The following is a 26,651-nucleotide window of genomic DNA, read 5'->3' as shown; positions in this document are numbered from 1 at the left end:
TCTTTATCATCTGGGCACTCTGTAACACTGTCTTCAAATTCACTATCGTCCTGAATCTCTATCGCTAATTTTTTGGGTGAATGTCTGCTTCTATATCCCTTCAAAGAGAGCACAAGATCATGATGCACCATTGCATTTTGAGGATCGATCCAGGACTGTTTCATTAATGCTGTGAAATGTTCCTTCAGTTTACATATAGGTATAGCATCGAACATGCTAGGAATGTCAGATACCTTCACAGTATCCCTGAAGTAGGTGGCAATATCAGCCCTAACACATTTTAATGGCACAGAGCTCATCGCATTTGGCAGAACAGGATCACATGTATTCTTAATAACAGGCTTATTACACCCCTTGGACCAAACACCATCAGGATCCCCTAGGAATTCCTGTGTTATAAATGTATATTTTAAATGAGTAAGGGTAATACAGTACTGTCACCTCAATTATTCTTTATGTGGCCAATTTGGTGTGTATATAAATCCAGTCTGATTTCATAAAATGACCTCATTCCTTTGAACCCAAGAATTATAACATATTGGCAGCCAATATTACATAATGTTCATAATGGGCAGCAGTGTGGAGTAGTGGTTAGGGCTCTGGACTCTTGACCGGAGGGTCGTGGGTTCAATCCCCAGTGGGGACACTGCTGCTGTACCCTTGAGCAAGGTACTTTACCTAGATTGCTCTAGTAAAAACCCAATTGTATAAATGGGTAATTGTATGTAAAAAAAAAAAAAAATAATGTGATATCTTGTAACAATTGTAAGTCGCCCTGGATAAGGGCGTCGGCTAAGAAATAAATAATAATAATAATAATGTTTGACGTGTGTGGTTTATGAAAAGAGGAAGAGAGAGTGCACATCATAAAACCATCCTATTATGGAAACCCGAGAGACAGGGATGCCCTTTACCATGGCGTATCCTTGCACAGGGTACACGAGAAGGGAAGACATTCACAGGTTGTTTCTGCATTGTGGCTTATCGGAAAAACTAACCTGACTTGCTTTTCAAAGGGAAGAAAAACAAAGTGAAACTCTACACTGTAAGTACCCATTAAGCCCTCTACTTCTAACACCCTGGATTTTCTTAGGGATGTGCCCATATTCCATTCGTGAAAAACTTTTGAAGAAGGTCAAAACACATGTGCATTAAAAACCCATTACTGAGACACCGGGTCACAGAGAAGTGACCAAAACAGAATAGAACTGTCATTTTCAAGAAGCTGGCGTGATACATATACAGTACATGACACCCACAGTTAAGGGCTTAAAGCTAACTTGAAATCTCAAACAAAGAATTCCCCTGTGTGTAGACACAGAAGCTTATTATAGCAGTAAAAAGAAAAAAAAAAGAACATAACAGTCGTGTCACTGGGCCCTTTATTTTAATTTTACCAGAAATTCAAAGGACCAAATGTGTTTCCTTAATTTACACTAGTTCCTCCACAGTATGTGTTTATGCTTCCACATCCTTGTGACAGACTTAGCTTAACCATTTGAAAAATAAATGTTTCACTGACACAGACACCATTCATCATTTTTTTTTTTTTTTTATAAAGCAATCCTTTACAGCACTACTATAGGCAGACTTCTTTAATATAATACATTCTAGTGTTTTTTTTTTTTTTTTTTTTTTATTAAACACATGCACAAAAATATATGGGACATGCAACACTAGTAAAATACATTTGAGTAAAATATTTTGAAAGGAACTGGTGAAATGATAGAACACCCTGGTCCCTTTCTGCAATGTTTGCATTTGCACTTTTCTTCCAAGGAACAGGCTTAACAACCTTTCTATCTCAGTAAAGTTTCTTCATCATCTGGGCACTCTGTAACACTGTCTTCAAATTCACTATCGTCCCGAATCTCTATCGCTAATTGTTTGGGTGAATGTCTGCTTCTATATCCCTTCAAAGAGAGCACAAGATCATGATGCACCATTGCATTTTGAGGATCGATCCAGGACTGTTTCATTAATGCTGTGAAACGTAAAGGTATAGCATCGAACATGCTAGGAATGTCAGATACCTTCACAGTATCCCTGAAGTAGGTGGCAATATCAACCCTAACACATTATAATGGCACAGAGTTCATCGCATTTGGCAGAACAGGATCACATGTATTCTTAATAACAGGCTTATTACACCCCTTGGACCAAACACCATCAGGATCCCCTAGGAATTCCTGTGTTATAAATGTATATTTTAAATGAGTAAGGGTAATACAATACTAAAGATCAGTGAGAAATGTTGCAAATGCTGTAATCAATCTAACATGCCTATTGTCATCTGCAGAGTAGAGAAGGGACACTCTTGGCTGATGTGGGTAGCCTGAAAACAACAACACAGAATCATATCGTCATTTTTAATATGAGCAGAAAACGATTTTTACACATTCATAACGTATCTGATTTGTGTATGTTCTTTCTACATTTACCAGTAGTTTTTAAAAATTAAACAGCTGTTCTAAGTATAAAATTAACCAATATTGCTTTGACCATTTTATAAATTGACCCATCTGCTGGTACACATTTCCTGATTTTCATGGTTATTTTCTAAACTGATCCATCAGCTAGTAACGTTATTAACCAATATTATAATATTGGGGGGGTGGGGGATTGTGACAGAAATACAATGAGTTCTGGTGATAAATCTTCCTCCCGACCTGTGAGGGCGCTAAAGAACGGGAGGAGAAGTATCTGGAAGGGCTGGCCTGACAGTTCGTTTCCGGGACCGGAAAGTGGGTCAGCCTGGAAGGAAGCGAGACTCTGTTGTAAGACCGTATTGATTTGACAGGTAAACAAGGGGCAGCTGCAAGTAATAAGGCAGCTGCAACCGTTTACCTAGATATCATGCGGGATTACATATAGGGGCCAGGGTAACGCTGTTCTTTTCCTTCGTTTGGGTTAAGCCAAGGACCGAGAAGGACGTAATCCCTGTATTACTCTGCAAAGAGTTGTGTGTGTGTGGGTTTGTGTTTGTTCGTCTCTGTAAACTAACTGTCTGTGTCTTTTGAAATCACTAGACAGCTAAACACACATCCGGAGCTGTCGCCTTGGGCCAGCACAAGCCGGATCACCACTTCACGAACTGTCACGGAATAAAGTATATTCACGCACCACCATCACGACTGCACGCACCCGAGACGGGTGACCGTGTTTTTGTTTCCTTTATCAGGACTGCAACCTGTGTTCTTCAGCCCCGAGCTTTACACATCGTTGTGTATTGCCGGGGCTTATTATTTGTGGTCACTAGACCAGGAGGGAAAATAAAAGCTTATTTTCTGGATTACAGTTGTCTGCCCATCATTCCTGCACCGCATCACTGCTACACCTGTTCCCCCTACCACCCACTTTGCCACACGTGGTGTCAGAAGTGGGATCATGGACCGCAACGCGCTGGCGGAGCTGCTGCAGGCACTGGAGAGCAGACGGGACGCAGAGGAGAGAAGGAGGGAGGAGCGCTATACAGCGCTCATTGAACGGGTAGGACTGGCCGTGGCTGCAGTAGCGACCCCGACGACAATACCGGTGATGTCGCCCCCGAAGGCACGGGCGATGAAGATGTCGGCGGAGGATGACCCGGAGGCGTACTTGGTGGCATTCGAGCGGCTGGCTACCGCGGCGGCTTGGCCGCGGGAGTTCTGGGCCAGCCAGCTGGGACCCTGCCTGATTGGGGAGGCTCAGGCAGCTTACCAGGCTATGAGCGACCAGCACGCCACCGAGTATGACCTAGTCAAGCAGGCTATCCTCCGCCGGCTCAATATTACTACCGAGACCCACCGGGCGCGGTTTCGGGAATACCGGAGAGCCCCGGAGACACGCCCCAGGGTGGTTGCGGAGAGGTTGTGCGACCACATGGTGCATTGGCTGACCCCCGGGAAGAAGACCGCCCAGCAGATGGGGGAAGCCATTGTGGTAGAACAGTTCTGCCATGTGGTCGGCGCCGAAACCCAGGCGTGGATACGGCGCCACAACCCCGACACCCTGGAGGAGGCGGTCAAATTGGCCGAAGATTTTGAGGATTCCCTGACCTCTGCCCGGATTGGGATCCTGTCCGCCCCTGCCCTTCGAAGCAGCCGCGCTCTCTCTCCCTCTCCTCCAACATCATCACCACCACCTCCCTCGTTCCAGGGACCCAGACCTCCCAGAGCACCGACCCCATTGGGCCCCCTTGCCTCCCCCCCATGGAGACCAAGGTTGGCCCCCAGCTGGGGTAGAGGTGCTGCCCCTGCCCCGTTGCCATACCAGCAGCGGGCCAGATTTCTAACCCATGCCCCCTCTGTCCCTCCTATCTGTTTTAGGTGCCACCAGCCGGGACATCTGGCCAGGTCATGCCCCGCTGCCATGGAGTGTGACGTGGCCGCGTGCAATTGGGCACCTGAGACTGGTAAGCGGGGGGAAAATGATCTGGAGGGGCCTTGTCTGATTAATGTGGTGTTAGGGAATGTGAAAACCCACGCGTTAGTGGACACAGGGTGTGAGCAAACCTTGATTAGGACAGCTCTCCTGGGCGGTGTGTCGTGGCGGCCACGAGGTCAGGTGGCCATCTCCTGTATCCATGGAGACACGGCGGCATACCCCACATTAAAAGTATATTTATCGGTAGGACCGATAAAACGTCACCTTGTAGTCGGGGTGGCGGAAAGGTTGCCACACCCAGTTATTCTGGGCCGAGACTGGCCAAAATTCAAAGAATTGATGAAAGAAATGGCAGTCTCAGCCACACACGTAAACGTGGCAGAAAAAAAAAAAAAGGAACGAATTGGTGATGTGTTTCCTTTTCACACTGAAATGTTTTCCCCTCTTTTCCGTCCTAGAAAAACGAATAAGGAGAGACGGACCGCAAAATGGGAGGGAGCGTTGTTGAGACAAGGCTGGGGTCTGGTGGGAGAGTGCTGCAATGGTAACAAACGCCAGTCGAAGGGAGTGGGAACGCAGTGTGACCGAGAGAGCGAGGTTACTGGACCGACTAGAGCAGATGTTATTCCAGCCCCTCTCAATGTACCGGACCCGTGGTACTCAAGCGCGGACCTAGTGTGGGGCCAACAAAACGACCCGTCACTGGTGCACGCTTGGGGACAGGTCCGGTCCATTGAAGGTAAGGATGTTGACGGCGCTGGGGCGCTAGTATATCCACATTTCAGTATCAAGGGGCAATTACTGTATAGGGTAAACCTAGCCGCGGGCACAGGACAGCCTGTAACACAATTATTGGTTCCCCCGTCTTGTCGGCTGGAGGTCATGAGGCTGGCGCATGATATCCCTTTTGCGGGGCACCTCGGAGCCGAGAAGACGAGGGAGCGAATATTGGCTCGATTCTATTGGGTAGGTCTTCATACTGATGTGTCGAAATATGTAGCCACCTGCCCAGACTGCCAGCGAGTAGCGCCGGGTCGAGTGCGCCCCGCCCCTTTGGTCCCACTGCCGATTATTTCCACTCCTTTCGAGCGCATTGCAATGGACATAGTCGGCCCTTTGCTACCTTCTGACTCCGGGTATACGCACATTTTAGTAGTGGTGGATTATGCAACGCGATACCCGGAGGCAGTTCCATTGAGGTCCACTAGTGCCGCTGCAATAGCCACCGAGTTAGCCCAGATTATGGCCAGAGTAGGGATCCCCAAGGAGATTTTGACCGATCACGGAACTAATTTTTTGTCCAATACGTTACAGCAGGTGTACAAAATATTAAAAATACGTCCCATCAGGACGTCCGTTTATCATCCACAATCGGACGGTCTGGTGGAACGTTTTAATCAGACCTTAAAGTCGATGCTGAGGCGATTTGTGACACAAGAGCAGAAACATTGGGCATCACTTCTCCCCTACCTCCTTTTTGCAGTGAGAGAAGTGCCGCAGAGTTCAACTGGGTTCTCCCCCTTTGAGCTCCTGTACGGCCGGCAGCCTCGCGGCATTCTCGACCTGCTGAGAGAGGGGTGGGAGGAGCACAAAGGCTCGTCTAAAAATGTAGTGAAGTATGTGCTCCTACTCAGAGATCGCCTGGATTTGGTCGGTCGTTTGGCCCAAGACAACCTCAGATCGGCTCAGCACCGACAAGAGCAGCATTATAACAAAAATGCACGGATTCGAACCTTTCGACCAGGGGACAAGGTAATGCTGCTACTTCCCTCATCAGAGTCAAAACTGTGTGCTAAATGGCAGGGGCCGTATGAGGTGATTCGGGCTATAGGGAAAGTAAATTATGAAATTAGACAGCCCGATCGCCGGAATGAACGTGAAATCTACCACATTAATTTGTTGAAGCCCTGGCAGGCAAGAGAGGTCTTATTTATAGCCCCAGGCAATATGGAGGATGATTTAGGTCCCTGTCCAGAGACCCCGAGCACAAGAGCGATTTCAATCGGGGAACAATTAGTTCCGGATCAGCAAAGAGAGCTGCGTAAGCTTATTGAGGAGTTCAGCGATGTTTTTTCTGATGTGCCCGGCAGGACGAACTTAGTTGAATATGACATTATCTCTCCCCCAGGTGTCACAGTGCGAGAGAGACCGTACCGGATCCCGGAAAGTCGACGAAGTGGCGTTCGCAAAGAGGTACGGGATATGCTCGAGCTTGGAGTGATTGAACCTTCCAGGAGCGAGTGGTGCAGTCCTATTGTAATAGTGGCTAAGAAGGACGGCACCAACCGCTTCTGCGTAGATTTCAGAAAGGTGAATGCTATTGCCAAGTTCGATGCGTATCCCATGCCTCGGGTCGACGAACTTTTAGACAGACTGGGAAAAGCGAGGTTTATTTCCACTCTGGACCTGACGAAGGGATACTGGCAAATCCCTCTAACCCGCAGCTCCAGAGAGAAAACCGCATTTTCAACACCAGAGGGGCTGTTCCACTTTAAAACCATGCCGTTTGGGCTACATGGTGCGCCCGCTGCCTTTCAGAGACTGATGGACCAGGTTTTACGCCCACATCATGAATATGCAGCAGCGTATATTGATGACGTGGTGATTTACAGCTCCACCTGGCGAGAGCATTTGGCTAGGGTTGCAGCCGTTCTTCAGTCTCTAAGGGCAGCCCGGCTGACAGCTAACTTGAGAAAATGTGCGTTTGCCAAAACAGAGACTCAATATTTGGGATTTGTAATGGGAAATGGAAGGGTGAAACCTGTGGTCACCAAAATCCAGGCTTTGGTTGATGCAGCGATCCCCAAAACCAAGACTCAGGTGAGGTCACTACTGGGCTTAGCCGGTTATTACCGCCGCTTCATCCCCGAGTACGCCACAGTGGTTAACCCGTTAGTCGACCTCACCAAAAAGAGTGCTCCAAATTTAATTAAATGGTCAGCTGAGTGTCAGGGGGCGTTTGATACGATTAAGCGTAAACTTTGCCAGGCCCCCACTCTTATTACCCCAGATTTCACCAAGAGATTCATCCTCCACACCGACGCCTCGGATGTAGGTTTGGGTGCAGTCTTGTCCCAAAAAGTAGCTGGAGTAGAACACCCGATATTGTACCTGAGCAAAAAAATGTTACCTCGGGAGCGTAACTACTCCGTAGTCGAAAAAGAGTGTTTGGCCATTAAATGGGCTACTCACTCTTTACGATACTACCTGCTGGGACACTCATTTGATCTTGTCACAGACCACGCCCCACTCCAGTGGTTAAGCACCATGAAGGACAGCAATGCCCGGATAACTCGGTGGTATCTGGCATTGCAGCCCTTCATGTACCATATGATACACCGTGCGGGGAAAGACCACCAAAATGCGGATTATTTTTCCCGGGAGGGGGGAGCAATGGGAAAGGTAGATTTAGCCGAGTGTTCCTTCGGCTCCACTCTGAGCGGTGGGATATGTGACAGAAATACAATGAGTTCTGGTGATAAATCTTCCTCCCGACCTGTGAGGGCGCTAAAGAACGGGAGGAGAAGTATCTGGAAGGGCTGGCCTGACAGTTCGTTTCCGGGACCGGAAAGTGGGTCAGCCTGGAAGGAAGCGAGACTCTGTTGTAAGACCGTATTGATTTGACAGGTAAACAAGGGGCAGCTGCAAGTAATAAGGCAGCTGCAACCGTTTACCTAGATATCATGCGGGATTACATATAGGGGCCAGGGTAACGCTGTTCTTTTCCTTCGTTTGGGTTAAGCCAAGGACCGAGAAGGACGTAATCCCTGTATTACTCTGCAAAGAGTTGTGTGTGTGTGGGTTTGTGTTTGTTCGTCTCTGTAAACTAACTGTCTGTGTCTTTTGAAATCACTAGACAGCTAAACACACATCCGGAGCTGTCGCCTTGGGCCAGCACAAGCCGGATCACCACTTCACGAACTGTCACGGAATAAAGTATATTCACGCACCACCATCACGACTGCACGCACCCGAGACGGGTGACCGTGTTTTTGTTTCCTTTATCAGGACTGCAACCTGTGTTCTTCAGCCCCGAGCTTTACACATCGTTGTGTATTGCCGGGGCTTATTATTTGTGGTCACTAGACCAGGAGGGAAAATAAAAGCTTATTTTCTGGATTACAGTTGTCTGCCCATCATTCCTGCACCGCATCACTGCTACACCTGTTCCCCCTACCACCCACTTTGCCACAGGGATATTGGCACAATTACAAATTATATTACAAATAAAAATGTTATTTACATATTAAGACTCAATGCTGTATCTGTTCAAATCTGGATAATCCTTGACAAGAGCTTACACAAGAAGTAAAAAAATCTCACCTGCATTTTGTTTTAAAGGTTGAACTTTCCGACTGCCTTTTAAATCCATATTTTTTCTCTGAAAAATTTAAAAATATCAGTAGAATTAAATTCAATATAAAAACTATAGACATTTTTTGTCATATTTATATTAGTTATAAGCTGACATACCTGTTAATGTTACATGACCAACAAGAGCTGCCACAACCACAACAATCAGTATTGCAAATGACAGTGTCACCATCCAGACAAATGTTCCGCCATCATTTGAATGAGAAACTATGAGTGCTGTAACAAAATTAAAAAAAAAAAATCAATCAAACCTATTGAAATCTGTCAAATTTATAATAACCGTGATGAACTGTATCTAGACGTTTAAAAAGGTTGCTTGAGGAATGCATGGTGGAGTAGACAAACATTTCAGCTTGTTCTTTCAGGGTAAGGATAATACTGATTAATATTTGTCTACTTAACTTAGTTTTACATAACATTTATCATATAAAAGTTATTATGCTGTGCCTTATATAATTAATATTTGATGAGAATATAGTGGTCCTGGGTCCAGTGGTTAAAAAAAGGGCTTGTAACCAGGAGGTCCCCGGTTCAAATCCCGGCTCACTCAATGACTTACTGTGTGACCCTGAGCAAGTCACTTAACCTCCTTGTGCTCCGTCTTTTGGATGAGATGCTGTGTAAGTGACTCTGTAGCTGATGCAAAGTTCACACACCCTAGTCTCTGTAAGTCGCCTTGGATAAAGGCGTCTGCTACATAAACACATAATAATAATGTAATGGTTATGTACTGTGAGAATGGTGGAAAAATGTAGTTACCCAATGGTAGCCTCATAATGTTCCACAGAGGTTACATTTTCGTATGTTTTCATGCCAATAGTTAGTATCAAAATAGAATGAACCAAAACAGACCGACATTGTCAATTTAACTACTCTAAGGGTAGGCCTACTACTGATACTTTTATTGTAATCAGTGCTAGCAACTGTATCATTGCACCGTAATTTCAACAAGGGGCAATGTACAAATTGTAATGAATCACTAAAAAAGTATTACTATTTTTTTTAAAGGTTCATATTTCACATAATTAACGTGTCGATCTAGGCTTACACATACTGTGATATCAATATTCAATGCTGTGAAAATATGTGTGGAAATCTAAGGGAGAACGGTCTTGCTTATTTATTTGTTTGCATTATGTAAATCGGCCGGCACCACTCACGGTTCTTGCCCCTTTAAAAATTGACCCAGACACAGAAATTGGAGGTTCAGCGCTTACGAGCACTTTTAATAATACAAACAAAAACACAAAATGAACACCTAGCTCCTCCGTGAGCACTAACTATACAAACAGGAACCTAAACTGATCCGCAGGACACCTGCCCAACAACAAAATGCACTCTTCTGTGCACTTACGCTTTACCAACTGCTTGGAAGCAGAGCACCCCTTCTGCCTCCTTCTCCTCAGCAGCCCCGAGCAAACTAACTTCTCCCCTTTTATACCCTGCACCTGGCTCTAATTAATAATAAAACAATTAACAAATCAAAATTAAACAATAAAGCAAAACAATCAAATAAAAGAAACTAACAAAAATGTGCCTGCGCACATGTCCTACGCAGGGAGGATTTTACAATTAATAAAGAAAAATGACTTGATCCCTAAGAAGAGATTGTGGTAAAGTAATACAAAAGTTACATGAAGGCTAATCCTGTCTGAAATAAAGCAGCAAAAAGTTTGATTGTAACCTACACGTTAGTATTTAATGCATTTTTACAAACCATGAATATTAGAGCTGATGAGTAGGTCTTACATACAGCTCAACCTTCAGTGAATGTGCAAAAGGAACAGCAACACAGTCGGCTTTCTAATAAACTGGAATAATGTATCTCTAAACAAAACTGTGTAGACCAAACAAGTGTAAACAGTATAGAAAACCGCTAGCACTTGAAATCAGTAACCGTTCATAGTACCCCTGGTTACAGGAGATAGGTTGAAGTTGAGGTATAGTGGTGACCACGCCACTATTTTCAAACATTTTTGGAGCACAGGTTAACTTTGGATTGGGCAATGGCTGAGTAGCTTCACAACACACCCAATAACAATGAAGCAAGGTGTCAGAAAAGTTTAATTTCACAGAAGCATACAATTTGATTATGTCAATATGCCCCAATGGTCCTGAATATATATATTTTCTGTTTAATAAAAAATAAAATCAGGCATTTACTCACAGCATTGTAATTCACATGTTTGAACTGGTATGGCATACTTGACATCTACCCTCCTTCCCTATAAACACCAATATAAATATGTCAGTGAACTCATTAAAGTTACAAAGGTATGATTGTTAAAAAGTGGCATTTCAAAAAATAAACTTCTTACCTGGATACAAATATTTGACTGGCACATTCCTCTGGTTAGGTTAGCTGTTACTGGATTGGACTTGTCCTGATGAACACAAAGAAAGAACAGTTTTCTTTTTTTTTTATTATGATATAATTGCCAAGTGGGTATGCGCCAGTTGTGTTTACAGTAAAAATGCACTGGGTAGTCTGGAGTTTTTCTCATGAGTCATACACAGCTGGACTGTGTTCTCAAATTCCAAAGCACAGGGTGTGAGCAGATGTTCGATTGAACCTCTTATCTATGTAGCTCATGACTTACACTAAGACATGCATTGATGTAGTACAACTAACACTTTTGTACAAGCTTTTTATCACACCTCGGTAAAAAAGGGAATGGTCTAGATTGTGACAGCCAAATAATTCAGAATATATATATATATATATATATATATATATATATATATATTTGTTGAATGTCCTGACGAGTACATTGAATAGTTCCTTCAAGATAAAAATCTGAAGGTCTAGATCTATACTTACTACATGGATTAAAACTCGATTCTTTCCTAAAGGATGGCAGATCGAATGTGCAGTCCTGTTGCACAGAGTTAAAGAAACCACTACATCCATCATTGATGTGATGATTACTTGGTAGTGGTCTGGTGTTAAAACCACCTTCATGTTCCAAACTGCAAGTGACAGAGAATATTAAATAATAAATATTAAAAAAATTAAAACAAATATGCCTGCATTAATGTGGTTGTAGCTAACAAAATGCTTTCATTGATTGAACCTGCCGTCCACTTGCTTTCACTATAGGTCTTAAATGGGCAGTTTCAAAAGAAAATGACATTGCAAACATTAGAAAACAATACTTCAAATACTAGACTAGGTCAAAAAAAATTTTTCTGTTTGCTTGCTTTGTCTGCCAGGAAAAACAGTATGTTACACTGTTTGATAAAGGTCATTTTACTTTCTTTGGGGTGAAGCATCTGTACTGCCTGCAAAGCATGTCAGTTGCTTAGTTGATAAAAGGAAGAAGGTACTGAAAGGGACGTTTTTTAATCCATAGTTTGGTAACACTTATAAATAATGTCAGCAGTTTCATAAGATATCATAGGATGGCATTGGCGTTACATCGGAATAACACATTTGTGTTGTTATTTTGTATAAATGTTTCTAGTCCTAAAGGTAATTTTTTTTACATGGACACAAATTCATAATGAATTTCAGTTGAGCACCACAGGTATAGTAGCTAATGCATTCAAAATTCATATCCATTTGCGGCCATCATTTTTGAAGTGTAACCTTTTTTATGCACAGTGCATGATATAATTAGTTAAAGACGTATGTTAAGTAAATTACCTGGAAAATATCCATTTGCAAAAGGACATCTTATCCATGAACCACTCTTGGTTGTAAACTTTAAAATAATAAATAAAAAAAGCAAAACAAATCTAAATGTAAATTATGTATGAAACCATAACTTCCCCCAACATATCTAAATAGTTTATACAGTCTACACAAGAAGCCTTTTTTCTTGAAAGGAAACTTTATTGTTACATTTCATGTTTCATATTCATTAACTGTATGTTTTCCAGTACATTGTTTAAGTACCAATTATGCCTGACAAATCTGGCATATCCTGTACAGGGAGGCCAAATGTGTCTCACAACAGTAATTTCAACAAGTTAAAATAAATATAAATCATTATTTTCTATGAAAGTCAGTATGACAACTATCAATTTCCAGGAGCTTTACAGGCATGCAATTATTGAAGTAAGTTGTAAGCAAATGGTTGAAAACTACAAAATATCCAACAGTACCAACAGGAATCAGTAATTTGACAAATATTATAAGAATAATGCATTTACCTTTACGCACAGTCTTGGATGCGAGTCAATGCCAACATATTTAATCTGGAAACAGATCAAATACATAAGAGATTATTATTATTATTATTATTATTATTATTATTATTATTATTATTATTATTATTATTAAATCTAATTTGCACTGAGGTCCCACAATGTAATATTATGTAGCTAAGGCTTTGTAGATGTTTTTCAATGTGTAACAAAATAGGCACAGTTAAAGATTTTCTAAACAAATCATTCCCCTAAAAAAAAAAAAAACAACCACTATATGTACGGGGTGCCATGTGTAAATTATAAATTATATCTGAATGTACACAGTTAAAAAAATATTTATTTATTTTCACAACATTTATAAATCTGGGGAAAATCTACAAGATTTAAGTTAAATCTGGAAAAAAAGACATGTTAAAATATTAATATGAGCATTATCACATGTGTGTAATTTGCCATGTTGGCAACCACCCTGCTAGTAACTGATCATTTGCAGCAAGAGTAATATGATATTTGTGTAACCCATTATATTTCCATATAATTCCATAATAAGTTGATTATCTGACAGAAATTACAATAATGTAATTTGCATTTTAATGCTCTTAAAAAATTCAGTTTTATTATCAGACTTGTGGTACTATGGAAATTATGTGGTTTGCCGACTAAGACTTTGTCATCATTGCTTGGGTTTTCTTATATTTACAAGATTCAACAAAGTGTCATTCTTACTTTGTTCTGCACTATTTGTGAAGAGTTTGGAAGGTCAGTGCAGGAATTAATGTGTTCTGTTGTCCAACAAAGGCTCACCCTAACTTCAATGGGACAGGCCAACTCCCAAACTAGCTCCTGTGATACTGGGTTGTAGGTGATTCCACTCCAGAGTTCTTCAGTGTCTGAAGAAAGTGGAGGAAAAGAAAACATTTAAATGTACAGTACAAGTTTTCATTTAAATATGCACAAAGAAGGGTAAGTAGACACTGAAGCAAAACATGGTTTATACAGATGAGGGAAAATGTGACTTCTAAAACCTCAAATGCACACAAAACGTAAATAAGAATAGCAGGCATAAAATATCACTTTGAAATTACACTTCCAAGATTGGATCACTGGCATGATTTGACTCATGTTTCAAAAATGGAAATCATTTTAATCTATAAACTCACTTTTTTTAAATGGACACAGTTGTATTCTACTTGAATCTGGAATTGAAGACCATCCCTAAAAAAAATGAATATTTGGTCATTAATAAAATATATGACACCTTCTAAAGTTCATTATCTAAAAACATCTGCTACATTTCACTGCATCTCAGAGTAGTTGTTTTAAAGCTACTATAGTACTGATGCTGAGGTATGATGTCATGTTATGCATATGTAGTACACAAGTACAATGCACAGCTAAGGAGGAAAAAGGATACCTTAGGAAACGCATCACAAAAGAGCAGTAGATTGGCAAAACATTCTATATATTTTATTCCAACTGAGTTTGTATGCCAAAATGTTCCAAGCCAGGACACATTTAAAGTCATTACCTCAATGCAAAGACAGGGCACCAACTTGGAATATGGCAAGGTCACTTTTTTCACAGGGTCTTCCTTTTTTATCTGTGAAAAACATACAGAAAATAAACAAAGAAAGGACTAGCAAAATACATTGCAATTGTAAATATATGTTATTACATACCAGTACATAAGCTCCAGTACTTTCACAGGAATGCCATTTATGACATAACCTCAAATGGTAGTCATTGTCATCAAGAAACTCTGAGACGTGTACAGAAACCAGCTTCTCTTTTTGATCAACTGAGTAATCTAGTTTTCCAGCTGTTTAAAACACACACAAAAAAAACATTTTAAACTGTTTGGAAAAGGACAACAAAATAAGTATATAATTACAAGATTTATGTGTCACAACGTACTGTATGTCAAAGATTGTGTTACATTTTTTCTTTCCCACATTTTTTTGTAATTAAAGGATATTTATAGATAATTACAAGTAAACAGATCCAGTTATTTTAATTCTAGATCTTTGTAAAGGAGGGAGAGTCTATTTGACTCATATTCCTGAGAAATAATTTCAATGCCAGTAGAGAACACTTAACAAGGAGTAAATAAACCAATTTGAAAACACTTTTTGCACCATTAGCATTTCATTATAATCATTATTTAGGGTTTTTCTTTTTAGTTTCTACAGGTGTTTGTCTTACCTATGCATATTGGAATGTTCTGTCTTATATCTCCATTATTGCAGTCTAAAATCAACAAAAACACTGAGATAGATTCACATCAATGTTTCAACACTTCATGAAACTACACTTTGGCAAATGAACAAACCATAATATTTGATCAGCTCAATTGACATATCCTGCTTTATAATACCTGTCTTGTAATGTGTAGTTTTAATTAGAAGTACAAGCTTTGAATGGCATCTTATAAACTGATAAATCCCTTGTGGGTAACATGTCTCAATCCACTTTTTTCCCATTAGTATTGTACTGAATGATTATGACTGTGATGTTCCCTATTTTGAAGCCCTGTTCCCTCAAACCTGTTCTGTGTTAGCATCACAAAACACATTCCTTAAAGAGCGCCTCAGTTTTGATTGCAGTTACTTTTTTCCTTTGAACTCATACATTACAGTAGCAAATGTATGATTGACAACAAGTACTGTATGGGTTTCCAGAAATGAAAGAGACTTGATCCAGTTTTATAAGCATATTTTCTTTTATCATCAATCAACAGACCGAACATTAATTTTTTTTTTTTTTTACTCAAAATAAATCCATACCCTGAACATGGTACTCCATAGTTTGCCTGTTTCCATTCGGGATTGTTTTTAGCATTACAAGAATCTGTTGGGCAATCCCAACTTCAAAACAGTTGTACTGCACATGCACCTAGGAACATGAAAAGGGAATGCAAGCTTTTACTTGTCGAAATACAATTCCTTTATGTAAACAGGAGTATGCGTGCATTCTATAGAACAGGAAACATTGATAAGGACTTTTCTCAGTTTCACATGTGCATTGGTCTGTATGCATTTGAAATGTAAATAAAATTGGTAAATGCATGTTGTTTCTAAAAAAAAGCAAAATGTAGGCCTAGTTGTCCAATTGTCATCAAACTTGGAATTAACATTATTTAGTATAAGATATTAAGGATTTCAGATTTTGGAGATACTGTATACGGGGTGACTGTCTGTGTGTACATCAGTCCATCTGTGTGTCACACTAACATTTTTGCATATGTCTGGAGAACCACTTACCCAATTGTAATGACAATGGGTATTAATATTTTTTGGCATAAGTTATTGAGAGTATCAGGTTCTGGAGATATTAGTCAAATAATCTACAGCTGTGGCAGGCATGTATGTTACTGACATGTATAAAATGTTGCAAAAACAATTTTAAAAAATAAAATAAATTTCACTAATATATTTTTTTGGTAAAAATACATCAAATATATGAAATAATGTCCAAAAATGTTGGTATAAACCACCGTAGATTGTATGCAAATGCATTTACTTTTACGATATGTAATGTACTTATTGTATTTATTAAGAAATAAATAGAACACAAAAACAACATTAACGTCTGCATTGAACTGAAAGCATGGATTCTTGCTGCAGTAGATACCTAGCAGTTTCACTTCTTCCTTGTTCACATACTGTAATAGTTTCCTCACCTGCTGCCCATGAAGCTTCATACTTTCAGTTTTCTTGAATCTGACCGTTCTGCACTGACGCCTGAGGGTAGAAAGTGTAAGGGAACATATTTCCACCGCCCGAATATTCTCTAGGAAACATAAAAAAAAAATGATCATGATAACTGCAGAGGACAACCACCCTGTCACCATGTAATCTCTAACAAAGAATTTCACTCCTAAACCCAATTCCAAACGATTTGGAATTCTCATTTTGAAATTGCTGTTGCTTACAGTGAAATATAAAGACAACAACAAAAAGCTATTACATACCATCAAGCTGTAAAGTTCCATTAACATTTAGATATAGCAAGCAATCTCTTTCTTTTTTACACTTCATTACTGTAGAGATGTTCACACTTTGAAAGGGCTGAGATTCAAATGATTGGGGTCTTTGAAATACATCAACTGAAAAAAAAAAAAAGACATTTGTTTATGAATATTGTCCAGAGTACAACATACAGTGCCAGGCTCTGTAGCGTGAACTCCACAATTGTTTTATGAAACCAAAACAAAATCACTGGCTTTACCATCACCACCCCTTATTTAACTGTTATTGACTCAGAGACTAGATCAAAAGAGAAATAGGCTGTTTTGGTCTTTGCTTATACAAAATATACAATAAGACAGCATGTGGTTGCTTGAGTGCTTTGTAAGCATTCACCAGGCATTTCCTGGCATGTCTTGTGGCACATGAAAGCTTGTGCACTTGAGCAAAATTCAGATGTTAATTCAGGGTTGACTCATGCTCTGTTATCTGGTCTACCAGAAGCACCTTAGAAAACAGTCTGCAGTTGATAATCATCCAATCACATTGCTTTTAAATCAGTTAACAGCAAAAAACTGCATTTGTTTAAGAGCAATGGAAGTCTTGGCACTTCTTACTTCTTATTCACCGGGCCATATGGGATAATCTGCTGTGTACTGCTCACTGGCAGTGCCAAGATTAAGATTACAGATTAAAATAGCATACATATTCACATGGCTTTTATTGTACATTGTGTAAAATGTGTTTAATCAGATATCACTTTTTTATTTTTAGCAAGGCTATTTTAATTTTAGTTACATAATTATTACATTAATTCTTCTTATTTAGCAGGAGTAATAACCATGTCTCAATATAGAACACTACGGTATCTTATCAGTGACATTTCAATTTATTTAGTGAGTATAAAAAAAAAAGCTTCAGCATTTAAATATACACCACGTGAACTATAGTTCTATTTTAAAACATAATGAGTAAACAGTTGTGAAATCTATTGACAGTTTTTCTTCTTCAAGTCTTGTCATTGAGGCAGTTGCCGAGATTTCTGTTCTCTAAAGAAAGAAGCTATTTATGCGCATGATTGTGCAGAACGCCCACAATAATGATGGCTCTCTTGGATGTAATTTACATGTTTTTCCTTTTTCTCAAGAGCTCTTTCACAACTGTAAAGTATCGTGGTCAAGTGGCTAGTGCAGGTGGCAAGAAACAGTCTGAAGTGGAGATTAAAATGCCAAAAGTAAACTTTTATTTAAGTCTCAGGTGAAAATAGGCAGAACAAAACACTAATTATTAACAAAAACAAATCTAAAAGACTGTATTTAACACATATATTTCTCAATCAGTCACTCCAGCCTCACTGGAATCTCAAATCTTGTCCCTAAAATGAGCTCTACACCGGTACTTATACCCTCCCTCATGACTAGCCCCTCCCCAGGACTAATCCACTACACCTTCATTAAAGTATAGTCTTATAAGTATTGTAGCGATCTCGGTTAACTCAGGCAGGCGCATCACACAGGACGAGGTAACCCACACACAGGCGGAGGGCGGGCATGAACCCGGGACCTCTCGCACTAAAGCATAGCGCAGATACCGCTGTACAAAATAGCCCTGCTGCTGCCTTCCACCGCGCACGCTACACTCCCCCCTGCCAGCCTCAAGTCCGCCCCGGACTTGATCACAAGGATACAGTCCTACAAGTGCGTGCCGGGTACCTGCGTCCACTTCTTACAGGCAGGCGCATCACACAGGGCGAGGCAATCCACATGCAGACGGATGGTGGGCGCGAACCCGGGACCTCTTGCACGAAGACATAAGCCCAATATACGCTCCTTGCAAAGGAGCCAGCTCTTTTGTACAGCAGTATCAGCACTATGCTTTAGTGTGAGAGGTCTCAGGTTCATGCCTGCCCTCCGCCTGTGTGTGGATTGCCTCGCCCTGTGTGATGCGCCTGCTTGCATTAACCAAGATCTCTACAACATGTTACAGTATCTGCCTTAATTGCTTCACACTTATTAAAATATTAGGGTAATTTCCCTTTGTTTAAACATTATATACCCACTCTTGCCAGTTCAGCATACTATAGTTAAAACCCAGCTAAAGGATATATTTCCCCCATGTTAACTATTATTAAGCGCACTCACGGCTAATAATAAAGCCTGACGTCAACACGTGCGCCCACCAAGATGGCTGCACCCAGAGCTACACCAGCTTGCCGGTATGTTTGCATTTATTCAAAACATGAAATGCATTTTAAAAATATTAACAAGCGTTTTCACTTCTTTAACTCAAAGGAAGTCTGAGCTTTAAAATAAACTCAGGCAACTCGCTAGTAACTCATTGCATCCTTGTAAATCATATATGCGCCTATTCATTACCAAACACAAAAATAGTTACAGTGGTGGCCTCAGAACTAACTATTACTGTATCTTTTCACAGCAATGTGTTATTGTTTTACATTAATCACAAACAACCAGTATTAAAAAGTCTTTAGGATAATGTCTTTCTGTTATACAATGATGCACGATCGTAGTGATGGAGTGTGTTTCTCTTTTGTTTTCACTCTGTCACAACATGTTGTTATGTGCAGTAATTTAATATGGTTCTTTTTTTATGTTAACCTAGTTAAGGTGGTCTGTTGGCAGACTCTGCTCTGTTTTATTAAACAGAAAACAAGGTCCCATTGTTCCGCACTTCCCCACTGTGCCTTTTTATCAGTTCAAGACATTTTTCAGTTCATTTTACTTTAGTTAATCGGTTACACGTTAAGCTGCTTTTCTAAATTACAGTTAAGTAAATGTTTATTGTATAAAGCAATTGTTTAAACTGTATAATACAACAGCAACCTAAATGTTTCAGTGTCTCGTCTTGTCATAAGCCACCTCTTACAAACTCTTAATATAGGCCCTAGGTTAACAATAAAATGCCATGTAATTAAGCACCATTGAAATTATGAATGTTAGGAGAATCTAAAATGTGTAAAATGCGGCCTACACTTTACTTACATCATATTCAAGTGTTGTGTCGTAAGATAAGGTTAAAAACTCTGTAACTACAAATGCAAAAGAGACTAGCTCTTTTGTGTAGTGGTTAAGGTGCTAGATTGTGAGTGCAGTGTTGTTGGTTCTCACCCAGTCTCCAATTTACATTGGTTCCGTGACCCAGATGTCATACATGGGCTGCACCTGATCTCCAAGGTTAATGGGAGGGGGAGGGGGAGGGGGAGGGGGAGGTGGGGGGGAGGTAGTGTAACAGTGTTGTGTGATTCACTGTTACGGATTCTGACTCGTCTGTGAGATGAGGTTAAAAGCTCTATAACCACAAATGCAGAAAGCCAGGCTCTCTTGCATTGTCTAGAAGTGTCTCAAATTAGCCCTACAGATTCTGTACAGACTGGAAAGGGCAAGACACTGTTGCAGTTGTTCGGTAATATATTTCTTACAACCTGCAAGGGTATGAATTGATATTTAAATATACTCACGTGATGCTTTACTTTTGCAGTACAGTCCCTGTAACAAGAAAGACACACATGGTTAATACTGTTGATAATATTCCTTAAAAAGTTGTAATTCCTAACTGAATGTGCCATGCTTGAGAGGAAATAATCAAAATATCACAAATTATAAACTTAACAGGTTCACCATAGGTAACAGAATGTTATATATTTTTTGTATATTTATTTGAATAAAGGACGTGACTGTGGGTGTTGTGAACAGTGCCTTTTCCTCATTTAAAATGAAACTTGATATTCAACTTCAGTTCCCTGGAAAAGCCCTTCAAATTAGGAAAGACAGGTGGGAATCCATTAAGATTTTTTATTGTTTGCCTCAATAGAAAAGTAGAAAACTGCTTTATACCCACTGCACTTAAGCTCTTAGGCCCTGTCCACACTATGCCTTTAAACCATATTAGTTGCCTTTAAACAGGCTTAAAAGTATGGTTAGCGTCTACGCTACGCAGCATTTAATACCGGACTCGAGACCACCTCAGGGGGTAGTCTTCAGTCCAGTTCTAAATTAGATCGCATCAGGTAGTGTGGTTTGTCAGATGTGTGGACACTGTAATACCGAACTACATTTTTTGTGTATCCTCCAATATCCCAAAATGCTTTCTGATATATTTTGCGCATGTGGACATTACAAATACAGTACTTAGAACAGGCACCTGAAGGAGTTGAGAATAACTATCAATACTGCTGTACCGTATACCATTTCTGAGGCTTGTTGTAAAATGGTGGATCATGGAGTGACGTATGCTGAAATAAAGGCACATTGATATCTGGAGCGATGAAATCAGTCAAGGATTTGTAAGCAGATTAGCTATGTTTTATTATTACTATATTGCAGGAATTGCACACTATTGACAATAACTGGTAAAACACTGCATTAAAAGGCAAATATATGCAGTATTATCCGTAATCCTTGAACACAATTGAATGCTAGTATTTATGTACTGTACGATGTTGTAATCAGACACTATTGAATGTTAGTTTGGTATAATTATGTACAATAAAGCGGGCATCTGGTGATTCTGCCTGTGGAGAGTTAGTCTCAGAGCGCTCTTTGTTGCTGCTCATGAGCTTTGCAGTTTTCAACTCGTCGTATAATTGAATACTAATCAGGGAAACACAATCTTTCTGTTTTTTTTTGTTTTGTTTTTAAATATAAATGCTACGGAAGACATAAATAATAATCACAATACTCAGGTTTTGACAGTTTGTGTTTAATTAATTGGTGCGGCTGCATTTTAGTAACAGTAATAGAGGCAGTTAAATTTGTTTTTGGTGTTTGATAGAGTACACCCAGATTATCCTGTATGTCGTGATAAACACTTACAGTGCAGACTATTTTGGATTATTTATAATAACTTAGAAAGAGAATATGTGTGTTTCCGAAGAGATTCCCAAATATTTTTTATTCTGTGCACCCAAAGTCTTGCAAGTACACGTTTTAGAATTACTGGTTGGTATTCTGTCCTAAACCATCAGTTTGTCAGTCCCAAATCGTTGTGACACAAAGTATATATTAAATAAAGGGGGGGAAAAATATGTTAATCAGGTTGTTTAGCCTTTTATTGCAACTGTGGTACCATTCAGTAGAGTGAAAATTGTAAAGGGGTACTTGAGCTGAAACCTTCAGACAGAAGTGATAGTTAAAAATAAAAAAAAAGTTGAAAAACACTGATCTATACTAACAGTAATAAACAGCATTTGAACATGTTATCAGCTGAGTCAGTTGAACACAGATGGCCTCTAAAACTATAATTTCACATTTTGTAGGCGGGAAATCTCACTGATATAAATCCCTTTATTAACAACATGAGCATTCACCAAAAAGCACTGGAAGGTAAAGAAGCTACAAACATATTATTTCCCATCCAAACTTTTCTGTCATAAGCAGTGGTCATGAATGCTGTCAGAGAGCCAATAGGCCACATTTTTCTTTTTTTTTAATGTATTTTTAACAAACAGAATTTCCTCATTTTACAGTTGACATTTATTTGTTCTATGTTATCTCTACAACTTACCAACTACCAGCTGTTGATCTGGGAATGACTCATCTAATAACTTGGCTAAAATATCTAGAGGAAATATTTTTTAGTTTATTTGATTACCTTCCCATTTTTGTAGAAACAAGGGGTTTCCCCAGAAACAATGGGAAGACATCCTTCCCTGAAAAAATACTTTCAACAAATGATCAAAATAAATATGTCACACCCCTAGAAGGAAACAAATTGAAGCACTGGTTGCAAAGGTGAACGCAATAATAACACACATCACGTTTCTCTAGCTGGCTAAATAACTATTTAAGGTCCCACTCCAACTTTAAAAAGTGCCTGTTCATGGTGAATGGGAAATTGTGTTTGTAATTAATACATATTGACTTAATACAAATGAATAAGAGTTCAATATACACATTCAGCTGAAAGGTCATTGCATGGTAATACTAAAAAGGAAGTAGGAAGCAGAGGCAAATAAATCATCATATGCATATTTCCAATCAGGTAATCCTATTTCCCTGATATATAAAAAAAAAATTTAAAGGTCAGAATTTTTTCTAGTCACACTAAATCAGTAGTAGGATATACTTTTTTTTCTTTCTGTGCTAAAATACTGGTAAAGCCCGGGACAGACAGCGCAGCATGCAAGGCATTTTGCCACCTGTATCGCTGCAATTTCTTTCATATGGTGTTGGACGGATCAGAGCAGGACAATACCACTAGGCCCACGGTGACGCTGAGCGGTGCTGCTCAAATCGAATCCAAAGCGATTTTTTTCTGGCTGCTGCGCAGTTCTGTAGGTGAATTAACCAATCACAGCCAAGTGCTGACAACACGTGTTTGCCAGGAAAAATTATGATTGAAACTGTTGTCTACGGAGGTGTCCAAGCACCCTGAAGTGTTTGATCCCTCCCATATTTCATACAAGGACAGGCAGGTCACCCCTGATAAGCATCCTTCCTGCCTTTATTATTTCTGTAGTTCACTTCTATATTTGCTAAATAACTGGATGTAAAAGGATATATTTTCTAACACTTTAGTAGTAGGCTACTTGATGTCAGCAATGTATTGTATGCTTCTTTATATGACAGAAAAACAAACCAGTGTTTTAATTTAGTAGATTATATGGGGGGGGAGTTTTGCATCAATCCCAATAGAATTAATAATGTTACGTTGACATATTGAAATTACATATCACTTTTCAGTTTTCCAGAAATTGAAAAATGTGACATTTCAAAATCTAACATGAAATACTGTAGGCCTACTACTATTGTAGTTTCCAGTATACTTTGTGTTGAAACTTGGATATATTCATCTAAATCAGTACTACTGGAAGACATAGAAGTTTCTCCCCCATTTTTTGTAACTCGCACCACAAAGGGATCCATTGAAACCACCAAATACAAACTGGCAACTGTTCACTAAGAACCAATGTGTTGAGGAAGCCAGAGTACAGTTATTAGCACCGTCTACTGTTTGGAATTAATGTAATTTTGTTTGTATGTATTCATTGTCAGGAATTACATATATATATATTTTAAATACGCAATCAACTGTGTTAAAACTATGCTATGCTTATGTGTTGATGCTTCTTCAGATTTGCCCCAAGATCGCCCAGAAATCTCCCGAGATCCACGTATTGGCCACCGCTGGTCTAGATAAGAGAATAAAGATGTGTTTCCACTTGGGGCACTCAGGTGTAGGTATAGGCAAAGAATCTGACATGGTTGCAAACTGTTCCTTGCTCTTGAGCAGACAGGTTTCAAGGGTACAAGTACTTTCTATATCTTCTAAAATCTATTGCTACAAGTACAATAATGCAGCATTGTTTAAAGATGTATACTATCTATTTATTGGCTTCCTGACAACATTCATAAATTAATTGTAGTGAACCTTGGCAAGCTATCAGACATTTGCTCTAAACATATTCAAACTCTACATTAAAATACTGTAAGTGAAAATGTGATATCTGCAATATATTACATTGGTATTCTCCAAATAAATAAATAAAGTAGTTTAAAATAGTCAACTTACCGGAGAACACTGATGTCCACATTCTTTAATTCTATCAATTCTTTCCCAGCCCCACACAGGACTCATCATACAAATAGCAACAACAGCTAGGATCTCTAAGACCAGCTTTCTTTGAATACTTAGAAATACAGCCATGCTTATTATAGTCAGCCACCAGCAGGTATCAGCTGTATCACAGGTGTGCTGTCTCTGGTTGTTTAGCTTGGGTTTAAATTGAGGTGTTGGTATAGGTCCGCCTATTCTGTGCTGTTTGGGTGCAGCCCTGTTAACTCTTTGTAAGATCTTTCTTAAAAGGTGACTTTACTTGTGATATTGGGTATACCGACCCTGATTAGCAGTAATATTGGCCTAGCTTGGCTAAATGGGGTGTGTAAAAGCAGCCATATATCTTAAAAAATATAACTTTGAGTATCATAGCTATTATCACTAATAGTGTATACACCAATGCATTACTTTACAAATGTCCAGTTTTACATAACTAGGGGTCTTATTTATAAGATTTAGTATTTATTTATATTTTGATTATTCTTGCTAGAGGTAGTCTTATGGTTTAAGAGAAGCCAAGTAGAGAAAAAAATACATTATCATTTATAAATGATACATGATAATTATCTCCTGTATGGGGGGGGCACTACAAAAATAATTCATGAAAATAGTACCTTGTAGTTCCTTAATTTCCTGTAAGACCATTTAATTATTATGTAGAATTCCTCTGTATAATAATCATGTTGCCACTCAGTAATTACTTATAAATTAATCAAATGAATGTAATAAGTCTCCCAAGCACAATATATATATATATATATATATATATATATATATATATATATATATATATATATATATATATAGTAAAATATCTACTCCTGTGCCAATCTGGGATTAGCATGCTAAATATAAGTGTTATTTAAAGTGCTAGTGATACCCAAAGGATGACCACACAGATACACCAAATGCAGATTTTTTGTGGGGTTGGGATTTAATTCCTTGAAACCACTGGGTATAGTATTAACAAAAGGTAACTTCCAACAATAACATACAATTGCTTAAGATCGGTATTTCAATACTGGTAAATGTGTCTTGCCAGAGGTACTGACTCACACTGATGATTCAGAATGACCTCTTCCAGGTCTGACCCCTTAGCAGGTTGTCTTGTTGTATTGGAATGACCTATCATGTTGATAACAGGATAATAAAATGTAGTTTGGCCAGAACAACCGTCCTCTTCATCTTCACCTCCCTAAATTCTCTTTCTTACACTGTTGACTTTGTTGTAAACATCATTTACCACTAATCTCTTGTAACATTATGGCAGTATCACAAAAACAACAATCTCAGTAATATAAAAAAGTAAGGATAAGACATGTAAAAAATGTATTTTCTTTTTTCGCATCAAGAGATATAAAAGAGTTTTTATATTTTTCCAAGTGAGCAATAATTGGAATAGCAACTGCAGCCTAGTATTATGATTATCGAATTAAATAATTACATGTTTGTTGTTGCTATTAAATACATATTATGTTCAAACATTCCTTATATTTGTAGTTCCAGGCCATCTGTTCTTATCAGACTTTGCAGAAAAGACGGATGGTCACTACCCAGTGAGATGACCACTACAGTCTTATGGTTCAGGGTTCAATAGAGACTGCAGTTCATACTTGAGGGACCTTGGGAAGTCTAGAGGTCTGGATGTAAATGAGCACTTACAAACAAACAAACAAAAAAAAAACTGTACTGTACAGTATAAATAAATTTTAAAAATTACCCTCAGGAAACATAATCTTAAGTTTTTATTGCTGTGGGATTAAACAAAGCTTTATGAAAAGCTTTGTACAAAAAACAGACTTGTTAAAACCTGTCCTGGACCAGCCTATCCTAACTTTTGTGTAAGCCATGAGAGTCAAATAAACATTGTACTATGGTGTGTGAAAGATTTCACTCAGGTTCTAGCCCCTTAAAAGCAGACCCAGATACAAGAAATGAAGTTTTGAAACACTTTCGTGCAGTATTTACTATGTACAGAAATAAAAAGAATGTAGATCAAAACCAAAACAAACACCTAACTCAACTAACTTTGGAGTGCTAACTCAACTTTTTCCACAGCACTACCTAACATCGGACGGCTAAGCCATTTACTGATTTAAACAAAAACACTTCTAAACACACAAACAAAAAGGTTTCTCACACTACTACTTAACCACACAGGTCAGCCGCTCCCTTCTCACAGACTGGAGAGTGCCTTGAACAAACATTTCTCTTTGGTAA

The 26,651-nt window shown here is 39.2% G+C and overlaps 1 protein-coding gene and 1 long non-coding RNA gene across 6 annotated transcripts; one reads left to right on the top strand and one right to left on the bottom strand.

Moving 5' to 3' along the window:
- Positions 1 to 1,374: 1,374 nt before the first annotated feature.
- Positions 1,375 to 26,651, bottom strand: LOC117415354 (putative interleukin-17 receptor E-like). Of its 5 annotated transcripts, none has more exons than XM_059027167.1 (18): positions 24,387 to 24,552; positions 20,335 to 20,362; positions 16,862 to 16,996; positions 16,571 to 16,680; positions 15,675 to 15,783; positions 15,094 to 15,138; positions 14,571 to 14,710; positions 14,420 to 14,491; positions 14,052 to 14,106; positions 13,696 to 13,781; positions 12,895 to 12,939; positions 12,386 to 12,443; positions 11,561 to 11,709; positions 11,058 to 11,123; positions 10,907 to 10,964; positions 8,839 to 8,955; positions 8,689 to 8,746; positions 1,375 to 2,335 (listed from the first exon to the last, which is right to left on the bottom strand). In XM_059027167.1, the coding sequence occupies exons 1-18, from the start codon at positions 24,519 to 24,521 to the stop codon at positions 2,290 to 2,292; spliced, it is 1,512 nt and encodes a 503-aa protein (XP_058883150.1). In that variant the 5' UTR covers positions 24,522 to 24,552; the 3' UTR covers positions 1,375 to 2,289. The 5 variants fall into 5 exon arrangements, with proteins under 5 accessions (XP_058883150.1, XP_033881482.3, XP_033881481.3 ...); XM_034025590.3 differs by having other exon boundaries at positions 1,376 to 2,335; positions 13,618 to 13,781; XM_059027168.1 differs by lacking the exon at positions 24,387 to 24,552 and adding an exon at positions 26,572 to 26,651 and having other exon boundaries at positions 1,377 to 2,335; positions 13,618 to 13,781.
- LOC131737528 (uncharacterized) lies at positions 4,283 to 8,484 on the top strand. Its single transcript, XR_009329172.1, has 2 exons — positions 4,283 to 4,393; positions 8,222 to 8,484. It is a non-coding gene; the product is annotated as an uncharacterized LOC131737528 (long non-coding RNA).

The sequence above is a fragment of the Acipenser ruthenus genome, chromosome 7 (assembly GCF_902713425.1).
Source record: "Acipenser ruthenus chromosome 7, fAciRut3.2 maternal haplotype, whole genome shotgun sequence".
In the NCBI taxonomy this organism is placed as follows: Eukaryota; Metazoa; Chordata; class Actinopteri; order Acipenseriformes; family Acipenseridae; genus Acipenser; species Acipenser ruthenus.
This window is presented reverse-complemented; position numbering and strand designations above follow the sequence as displayed.